This window comes from Microtus oregoni, unplaced genomic scaffold (assembly GCF_018167655.1).
Source record: "Microtus oregoni isolate MIOR12 unplaced genomic scaffold, Mior012 000041F_ref0000270, whole genome shotgun sequence".
Lineage (NCBI taxonomy): Eukaryota > Metazoa > Chordata > Mammalia > Rodentia > Cricetidae > Microtus > Microtus oregoni.
In genome coordinates this window covers 16,000,536-16,010,922 of record NW_024543208.1, presented here as the reverse complement: position 1 = coordinate 16,010,922, position 10,387 = coordinate 16,000,536, and the positions used below count along the sequence as shown (strand labels likewise).

At 46.7% G+C, this 10,387-nt stretch overlaps 1 protein-coding gene across 1 annotated transcript in view; it reads left to right on the top strand.

The window, feature by feature from the left end:
• The first annotated feature begins 929 nt into the window (after window positions 1–929).
• Znf618 (zinc finger protein 618) overlaps window positions 930–10,387 on the top strand; it is a 181,759-nt gene continuing 172,301 nt past the window's right edge. The window contains exon 1 of the mRNA XM_041632513.1: window positions 930–1,033. Coding sequence (XP_041488447.1) covers window positions 1,001–1,033 — 33 coding nt within the window. The 5' untranslated portion in view covers window positions 930–1,000. The remainder of the gene's footprint in view (window positions 1,034–10,387) is intronic.

Sequence of the window (10,387 nt, the reverse complement as noted above, 5' to 3'; positions counted from 1 at the left end):
ACAAAAACAAAACACATCAACTCTCTTAAATCTTCCTAAGTCATAAGAGGAAACTCCTAAAGAAAGAAAAAGTTTGTATTTTTGTATTTTAGGATTTTTCAAAAAACCAACCCCTTCACCTTTCAGTTAAAGTAAGGAAGGGACTTTACTCAAAATTTTCTTTTTTTAAATTGGAGGAGGGGCTGACCCTTGTTCAACCTTCAACCTCTCTTTTTACCATAGGTCCAGTTTCTGAGCTTTTTTTTTTTTTTTTAATGATTTTAAGTTTTTTGGCAGAGGAGGGTAAAAGAGTCCTTCACTGCCATTACACAGAAGAGAGGCTCCCCAAATAGTAAATTAAAAATCAGACTTGCTGGGGGAAGGGAGAGTCCCCCCTGGCCCTCAGTTCTCAAATTTATGGGGAGGGGGTAAGGAAAGCCTGGGCTATCCGAATATTCCCAGGAAGCCTCCCAATTGCGCTCTTCGAAACTTTTATTTTAAAATTCAATCTGATTTTGGGGAGTGGGGGTTCTGGGGAGGGGAGAGGCGTTCCCATTAACCCCTTCTGTCCCAACAGAGGCCGCTCCCCAAAACTTTTCGGTGCCCCCACCCCCGCCCCACGCGAGCAGATGCCCCGCGCACGGGGCTGGCGCGGGAAAGTTTGGGGGGCCAGCGGCGGCGCGGGGGCCCGGCGGCTTTGTGTGCGGCGCGGGGCGGCGCGGAGGCCGGCGGCGGAGGCCGAGGAGAGGCTGGGGGCCGGCGGCTGCTCGGAGGCCGGCGGGGGCGGTGCGGGGCGCGGCGCGGCGCGGCGGGCGCGGGCCGGCGGGGCGATCTGCGGTCCCCGCGGCGGTCCCCCCCGGCGCCCCCGGCCCCCGCCCCCCGGCCCGCGCGGGGCGGGCGGAGGAGGGAGCGGCGGCGGCGGAGGCGGCGGCGGCAGTGGTGGCAGCGGCATTGTGCGCGCGGCGCAGCCCGGCCCGGGAGGAGCAGGACGCGCCGGGGCCGCCTCCTCCCGCACGGACCGATGAGCCAGCCGGGCGGCGCGGTGGCTCCGCAGGTAACGCGGGACCGGGGCCGGGGCGGGGGCCGCGGCAGCCCCGCAGCTTGTCGAGCGCGGGCGCCGGCTGGGGGCTCGGGAGCGGGGCCGGGCGGCCGGGGTGCGGGAGCGGCCCCCCTGGGGCGCTGCGGGGCGGGGGCGGCGGCCGGGGCTGACGGGGACCCAGAACCGGGCGCCCTCCGCAGCCCCCTGCTCGGACGGGAGCCCAGAAACAAAGCGGCGAGAGCACGGAGCAGCCATTGCAGTTTGGACAATTCAGATTTTGCGAAAATGCAACCTTCTTCCAGCTCTCCCCCTCCCCCGAAATTTTCAATTTCCCCCTGACCCGCTCTGCTCTCAGGGTCCCTGGCGACTCCCCGCTTCCACCACAGGAGAGCTTTCCTTCCAGGCCCCCATCTTTGCAACAATCTTTTTTTTTAAAGGCCATATTTCCTTCTCTCAATTTTTTTTTTCTAATTTTTCTTCAAACGGTAGTTTTTTTCCCATTAAAACGACGCCACCTAGAGGATACTATTTTGTAAATAATAAAAAAAGAAATTAAAATTGAAAAGAAATATTTTCTATTTCTTATTTTTTTCAAAGTTTCCTCTACAAGGCAGTGGAGGGGGGAAAAGATTCTTTTTTTCTCTCTTTTTTGCAATGAAAATTTTCACTTTGATCATTGAAGGAGCATGGAGAAAATTTTTATTTCTGAAGCCAAATCCAGATAATATGTAAATGAAAATTAAGCTGGAATTTGAATGAATTCAATTCTTGAAGTGGAGAAAGCAGAAATACTCCCTAAAAGCAAAGACAGTTTAGGAACCCAAGTCATTTTAGTTTGAGGGGGGAAAAAAACTACCTGGAATGGGGAAAGGAGGGAGATAGTTCAGTTTGGGAAAAGCAGGGAGAATTGGCTTTTTGAAGCAATTAGAAATTGTGTTTCATTGTATTTGTGCCTTGTTTTGTTCCGTCGACAAAAATGACTGATTTTACCTTTTGTCAGTCTTCAAAGTTTTTCCATTTCCAAGAAAGAAGCATTTAGAAGAGAAAATGATCCTAAAATGTTGGCCTTGGACACACCCAAGAATTGTAGCTTGATTTTTTTTTTTAATTTACATTTTACTGCTTTTAACTCCTAAGAGTCTAAGAAAAACAGAAACTGGAAAAGTTAGAGTGAAATCCTGCCTTTTTTCTGGTTTTTGTTAGTGTGTGTGTGTGTGTGTGTGTGTGTATGTGTGTGTATGTGTGTGTGTTTTGCTTTGATGGAATAATTACAGCTGTTTCCTGATTTTGTTTGCTGCAAGGTCTAAGCATTTCTTGTTTTGTTTTTTTATCTAGAAAATGTCAGGGACCTTTTCTTGAGCAATATTCAGTAGGGAAAAATGTCAATTTATATATTGTACGAACTGAGTAGCCCACAGATTTATCGGAGAAGCCGCCATTAAAATAAGATATGCATAATTAACATTATTATGAAAAACTAACAGTGGATTCACAGAAACCCATTTTTTATGACACGCAAGTGACTCAATTGATGAAGATAAGAATTAAACAAATCCTTGTTAAAGAGAATTTCTCCTTCTTAATCTTGTTCATTTTCCCTACTAGAATATTTTATTATTTTAAAATTTGTATTGGCTTCAGGTTTCTTTGTGATGTGGATTTGGATAGTTTATTAATATTTTGTATTTTTCATATTTTTTATTACCTTCAAAGGAGAAGAAATTCATTAGCCTTGATCATTTAGAGTGTGTGTGTGTGTGTGTGTGTGTGTGTGTTGGGGTAACAACAATAACAAAAAAACACCACAAATTTTACTGACCCAGCAAGAAAAAAAGATGAAAGAGAATGGCAAAGAGATGAAAATTCTGATTTGTATCCATCTTCCCTGGGAAACACACTTTACTGAAGAAATAGGCTAAAACACCAACTCAGCTATTTCTAGCAGCAAAATTTATTATTTTCTTTGAAAGAAAAACTAATGAGAATACACACAAAAGCCAAACCAGAGATGCTTGCCTTTGGAATGTGAAGTAATTTTACAAACAGGATTTTATGTGGAGATTTGGGCCTCAAGATGAATCAATGGAGGTGAAACAAAAAAGAAAAAAATTCAAATGACAAATATTGACTGGATTGAAAACTAAGATCTCTGCTCTGAGGCGGAGGGAATTGTGATAAATTAAATTAGTCTGATCGGATTGCTGAGATTTTGTTTTTTGAAAAAAAAATAGAAGTTCAAAATTTTCAGTCCAAAAGGTGTATGTTGGTAGCAATTCGGGGGATCATGTAGGACCTGAAGTGGGAGCTGGGGAGGGTTACCTGGGGCGGGTTACCTGGGGCGGGGATGGACCGCCCTGGACCCAGGATCAATAGCCAGCGAGTCTTGTTGACCTGGCAACCCTAGTCCAGGCCTGGTCAACCTTGTCTTATGGTGATCAGGCTTCCGAAGGGCTCCTAATTCTGTGACAGGAATAAATGGATTTAACAGTGGAACAGTTTTGACAGTCCCATCACCGCCATTGCATTTTAATTTTTTTTAATTTTAATTTATTTTTTATTTTTGTCACAGAATCCTTCAAGGCTGACTGGCCACATTCTGACATATTTGGAATGAGTTTTTTTTTTTTTTCGCCCCCATTAAGTAGCATAGTTAAAATCATATTATTCCATTGAATTATTTAGGACAGTGTCTTTATGGTCAAGGAATATATAATCTCAGGAGTTCTGGAAGCCTTGTGAGGTCATGGGCTCAAGTTTAGCAGGGCTGGAGGGAGACTGAAGTTGGGACAGTTGGATGGTAAGGGCATCGGAGAAAAAGTCCGGGCTGAAGATAACAGGTTATCTCTAGTGCAAAGGAATGAGAATCTATCTGCTCATCCTTTTGTGCAGCCTGCAGTGGGCCAAGCCACTCAGATTCCTGCAGTCCTCTGATGAACATTTTGTTTTGTGTCCTATAGTTATGGTTTACAGCCAGAACTACAAAGCATTTGCTCTGTAGACCTCCCCCTACAGAACTGGTCATTCTCATCATGTTCCCTGTGAAGGAAATAGCAAAAAAAAAAAAAGAGGGGCAAGCTGGTCCTCGTGGGGGCGGGGTTAGCATTCTTTTGTTTCTCTTGGTTTCACTGAGGTGTGAGCTGACCTGGGCCTCATCTCTCTGCTTCTACTCTCTCAGATGATGCGTGGCCACAAATGTATATAGGAGCTATTTTTATTAGTTCATGACTGTTTATCATGCTCATATAAATTGGCCAAAAGATTTGGCAAGTTGGACTTGTGGGGTGGTGATGTGATGATGGCCTGGGTTATTTTGGTGAAAGATAATTTATACTCCCTCTTACAGTGGAGAGTCTTATTACTTAATGTTTTGCTTTTCTGCCTAAGGAGATTTTTTTTTTCTAATAAGGTTTGAAATTTCAAGGACTAGATTTATAGTTTGACTTGGACCAAGCTAGGAAGAACAGCTTCCTTATACTTTGAGCTGTGCACAAGGCTTGCTTTTGCAGAACGACAAAAGATCAGCTGAGTCTAGAAGACACGCGGCCTGTGGCTTGTGCCATTTGGGAACGGTTGTGAACCGTCCCAAGGTCAGACAGTTTCTTCCCTACCTTTGCCTCAGCCCTTGGTCTGCTGTCTCCACTGACCTCAGAATCCTTCTTCTTCGTGGGTGATGAGAACTTTCTCGTCCATTTGACTGGGTATAGACAGTCTGGCTTTTCATGGGTTTAGGGAATTCTCAGTACTTTCACTCTGTAGACTTTCACGACACTTCGTGTCTCCTTTGCGGTTCCGGGAAGTGGCTTTGTAGGTTACTCAGGGCTAGCTCTCCCAAAGCCTTGATGGTGGCCTTGGACAAATCACTCCTTCCTGTAGAGCTGGGCTTGTGAGGCGAGCACATTAATCCAGTTACACGATGGGGTGCCTTGCTTTGGAGCCTCTCCTGGAACTCACTCTTGTAGACCAGGCTGGCCGTGAACTCACAGAGATCCACCTGCCTCTGCCTCCTGAGTGCTGGGATTAAAGGTGTGTGCTACCATTGCCCAGCTCCTGATTCCGACTCTTAAGGAGTTAGCTGTAACTGCTTGATCATAGTGTAGAGAAAGCTGCTGAGGCCACATCTGGACTCCCATATTCTGGAGACAGAGGTGCGGTGGCCTAAAGGCATGCATAGCTCTGAATGTGGGAGAGTTGTAGAGTCCCTTGGTAAAGCAGTCCGCGTTAGAGAAGGGAAGAAAGAGGAGAACACTGGGACATAACATTGAGCGACTTTTGCAATGTACAGGCAGCATCTCCTGAAACAGACTCACAGGAGAGGATGTCTGCGTGTGACGGGAAGTACATTTCTGCCCTGGGTCCTAGGAAGAGCCCATCCGAAGGTGTTGAACTAGATGGACTCCCTTTAGAGTAGCTGCCCTGGGCCACCTGCTTTGTTCCTGTTTGAATGGCTTTTCAGCCACCTGTGAGTTCTTGGCTGTGGACATCAGGAGGCACATCCCAGCCTGCTGGCCTTGGAGGGACATTTGGGCAGGGGCTGTGTCCTCATGCTGGAGAGGTGATGGGGTGGTGTGGAGCTCTGTCTGCTGGCTCAGTGGCTCTCATGTTGCTTTCATTTCCTACTTCTTGTAAGTTTTCCAGAGAAGTCTTTTTGGAGTAGCCCCTATTGGGGCTATATTTATGCTTTAATCACTCTGGAAGTTTGTGGTTTTTGGTGTGTGTGTGTGTGTGTGTGTGTGTGTGTGTGTGTGAACGACTTCCTGAATTGCTGCCCTCATCATCTCGTTCTTTAAACATGTAGTTTAAAGTCAGAGTAGTGTGGTCTAACAGAAATAGAGTTCAGACCACAAGTTGAAGCCACGTATGTCGTTTCGCATTCTTTAGCAATCTATTAAATACTACAAAGAAACAGGTGACATTGATTTGGTAAAATGTGTTTTTAACCCTGAATTTGAACAGCGCCACTATTTTGAGCCACCATCAATATAGAAAGTAATTAACGTGGCAGCAGTGATTGCGGGAGGGAGCATGATATTGGAAATCTGTGAGCACCCCTTCAGTGGTGACTCCCAGCTCTGACTGGCAGCCTTGCTTCCTGTGTTAAGTACTGATGTGTGGCCAGTGACCATGGTAGACAGCGCAGGGCCAGCCAGACCCACATTCTGTCTGGGTGTTGTTCAGGTTAGCCTCAGAGGGCTAGCAATAGCCTTCAACTCCCGTGGCTTCATTGAAGGGACTTCCTCCCAATTTGAGCATTTCAGCTTCTTGCGGCAAGTCCATCATGCAGCTCGCCTGTGTCAGAGTGGTCCACACCTGTGTGCTCCCAGCTGAAAATGACAGTAGCTGGGAATGTAGTAGGATGTGACAGGCATGTGTGCAGGTGTGTCTGCCCGTGTACGTGTGTGTGTGTGTGTGTGTGTGTGTGTGTGTTTTGAAGCTGAGCCCTGCATGAAGAGGACAGTCATTGGAGTTGGGATTTAAATAAAATGTTGTCTGAAAGAGATATGAAGGGGAGGGGTGTGAGGAGAGGAAGGAGCTAAGGGGGTGTCAAAGAAATTCATTTCTTAAGTGAAAAGGCCATCAGGAAGTTACTTCAAGTCAGGTGCTACCTCAGATGTTCAGAAAGCTTCTGATGAAAACATGGGAAGCTAGGACCAGAGTCTGATATCCAGCCTCACTGTGGAGTCATTTTTTGTTTTGGGGCTACAGCTTCTGCATGTGGAGAAGGGGGTGGATAGTTACCGTGACCTTGAAGGGGACTTCCTGATGAGATGGAGCAGCTGAGGGAGAACACCAGACCATGTGGGCTCCTTAGAGGGCAGCCAGTGTATGCTACTTGACACTTGATCAAGGGACAAGTGGGTCTCCATTTGGGCAGACTGGGTCTCACTGACACTGCTTAAACTAGGTCAGGAAACCTGGAGCTTTTCTTTATTAGGTGATTAGTATTCTCTCTCTCTCTCTCTCTCTCTCTCTCTCTCTCACACACACACACACACACACACACACACACACCTTTTTAGGTGAGGCTTTTTTATCAGTGTTCTCTGCACTCTTGTTCAGGGAAACCGAGTGTTTCCTGGTCTGGTCCTTTCAAAGCCAGTGGCCTAGTCTTTAAAGAGGTGTCTGGAGTTTCTGCCTTCCTCTCTGTGCCAGAGCAGCTGAGACCCTTGGGAAGGATCCTCTTCGGCAGCTGAAGTTAAGTTTCTCTCCTCGTGCTCCCTCAACTCTGTGGATTGGAGCCTGAGCTGGCCATTTACACATCTGTTTTTCCAGCCAGCAGGAGACTTCCTTAAGGCTAGAGATCATGGCTTATTCATCTTGGGGTCTGGCACAAAGCAGAAGCTCAGTAAATATTTGATGACTTAATTTGGCTTTTGGAAGTAGCTCAGCTGGAAATGAGTCCAGTGAGGAGTGGATGACCAATTTGGTTTTGGCTATTTGGTCCAAACTGGTATCCTTGTAGGGAGCAGTGTTCTCTTACGATTGGCTCTGAATCAAAACAGTCAAACAGAACCCTCAGCAGGGTAGGGAGTGAGCTTACTTTGACTTTACGTGCCTTGGAGATTTTAAAAATACTTTTGACCACATTACTGCTCCCCCCATTTGTGTGTATGTGTGTATGTGTGTGTTTGTATGTGTACAGATGTGTGACCTGTGTGTACGTAGAGGCCAGAGGTCTGTGTCAGGTCTCTTTTCCCAGAACTCTCTGCCTTCTTTTTTGAGTTAGCGTTTGTCCTTGAACCTGGAGCTCACAGTTCAGCCCAAGCCCAGGATTCTCCTGCCTCTAATGCACCCTCCCCCGGAGGTTCCAAGTGTAAGCTGCTGTTCCTAGCTTTGACGTGGATTTCTGACTGAACTTGGGACTTCGTGCTTGCACAGGGAGCTTTCTACCCCCTAGGGCAGCTCCCCAGTCCTGTCGTACTTCTCCAGGTTGACATTGCTATTCTTAGTTGTTCTTACTGTATTTATTGACTTTTTTGGAGATAGGGTCTCTCACTAAATGAGGAACTCTTGCATTTGGCTAACTTGGCTGGCCTGGATCTTTCCTGGGTTACAGCCATGTACCATCACATTTGGCTGATTTTTCTTGAAAACAACTTGTGTTCCGGGGGTTGAACTCAGGTCTTCATGTGTACGTAGCAAACACCTTACCAACCCAGCCCCAGGATCCAGTATCTCTTTAGCCTGGGTTGGAAGCCAGCGGGAGTCACCCTCTACCTGGTGGAGATGGGAAGACGGTGAGTGGGAAACAGCCAGCACCTCCTGGAAGTGATTCGCCAGCCGTGCGTGTGTTTGCTTGAGAAGAGAGTCCCAGCTACTTGCCAGGGGGCTGTTTGCTGAACATTGGACACAAGGGCGCTCAGACTCCAACTGGCTGTGTGATTTGATACCCAGCCAGCCTCATCTTGGGTTCAGTTCTGTGTTGCAGATGCCAAACTTCAACTAAAATTAATGAGGGAAAACTGAGATTATTGTTTGTTTGCTTAATTTCTTTCTGTTTTATATGAAACTTTATCATTTTCACAGTTTGTGCCCCAGTTCAGCAAGAGAATGGGAGTCTCAGTTTGAGGTTGACCACGTGTCTTCAAGTTCACTTCCACTTCCGTATTCCATGTGTGTGAATGTGTGTGCGTGTGCATATACAGGCCCATGTTGCTTTTCCGCCTTGTTTCTTGAGAAGCAAGTGGCATTCCAGGCATATACTCCAATGTGTGGAGTTATATGTGGGTTCTGTGGATGTGAGCTCAGGCCCTCGTTTGTGTGCACCAAGCACTTGACCCACTGAGCCATCTCCTCAGTGCGCGCATCTTCCAGTTTCTGAGTTAAGGAGGTGCATCCAAGTGCTTCTTACAAATGAGTTGTCTAGCTCCTGGTAGGGTATGCTGTGACCCAAACTCCTCTGTAGTCCCTTGCTTTGTCTGGGTTTGGCATCCGTGTTTTCCTAGAAACGTCTCTGGAATTCTGACCTCAGATCCCTTCTTGCTGTCTTTGGGCAGGTTGCCATCTTTTTGCTATGACCTTCTCTAAACGGTGCCAACAACCTATGGTGTTTCCTTCTCTGTAGCTAGAGATGAGCTGTCCTCCCCGTTGCAGAACACCAGTGTGATGTTTTAAAGGACTGATTGGATAGACAGAGCTGAAGGGGCAAGGCTTAGTCCCTGCTCTGCTGCACCACTCGATCATTTGGGGATCTTAACCAGAGCTCTTTTATTTCCTTATCTGAAATGTGGGGATGACAGTATTGATGATGGCGATGCTTATGGTTGTGAGATGTGAGGAAAACCTTTGTAATAGACAAGAGGCTTTATCACCATGGTGCTGCTTTCAGCTTCCTAATTCAGGCACGGTAAAAAGGCAACACACATTCTGCTGCTTCCCTTGCATGTCTGTGGCAGACATTACTAATCAATCATGGCCTTCTTCTGTCCCCTTGACTCGATTCAGTGTGCTTCTCAGTCACTTGAGTTTAGCATGAGACATGAGCCAGTTTGTCTTTCCTGACCTAATCATGTTTATCCCACCCCCGACATACAGAGGAATGGAGGCTGGGGAAGGAAGGTGGAGTGACTTGTCCCTAAACTCAGCAAGATTCAAAATCTCAGATTTTTTCACTCCACAATGAGCGCTTTTCCTGCAATCTGCACATACCCTGTGTTAAAGGGAATTAAAGCTAATTTGGTCTTGAGAAATAGCCAGAGAATCCTGACTCCTCCTTTCCTTGTTATAATTAGACACCCTTGGGGCTGTCATCAGAGCTGGGCTGGATGGCCTGCTTCTCAGCCCAGACCAAGAGACTGATCAGATTTCAAAAGGAGGGTGCTGGGGGGCATGGTTATGGTGGAGAGGGTGTCTCTCCCTCACTGATATAGTACAGATCACAGGGGAATGGCTGGCCCTGGAGATCTGGAATGTGGTATGACATTCTTGTTTATATACCGAGACAGAGGATGCCTTATACCTTCTGTGTTTTAATTTCTACATCTGGGAAATGGGCTGGTAAGAATACTTCACAAGAAGGAACTAAGATGACAATCTTGAAATGATTTTTTTTAAAGTTTTTTGAAACAGGGTTTCACTGTGTAGCCCTGCCTATCCTGGAACTCACTCTGTAGACCAGGCTGGCCTCAAATTCACAAGGATCCGCGTGCCTCTGTCTCCCGAGTCTGCTGGGATTAAAGGCGTGGGCTTTGGTGTGCCTCTTAACATCTGAGAGTCCGAGGTACTCAGACGCTGCAAGGGTGTGGAGGAACGCACTTGTGATGACTCTGTTCTGATCTTAACCAGGGAGGGAGGGAGAACGAGGTGAAGATGGTATTGAGTTGACAGAAAATGATATAAATATTTTGGTTGACAAAGCAGAATGGAGCCTCA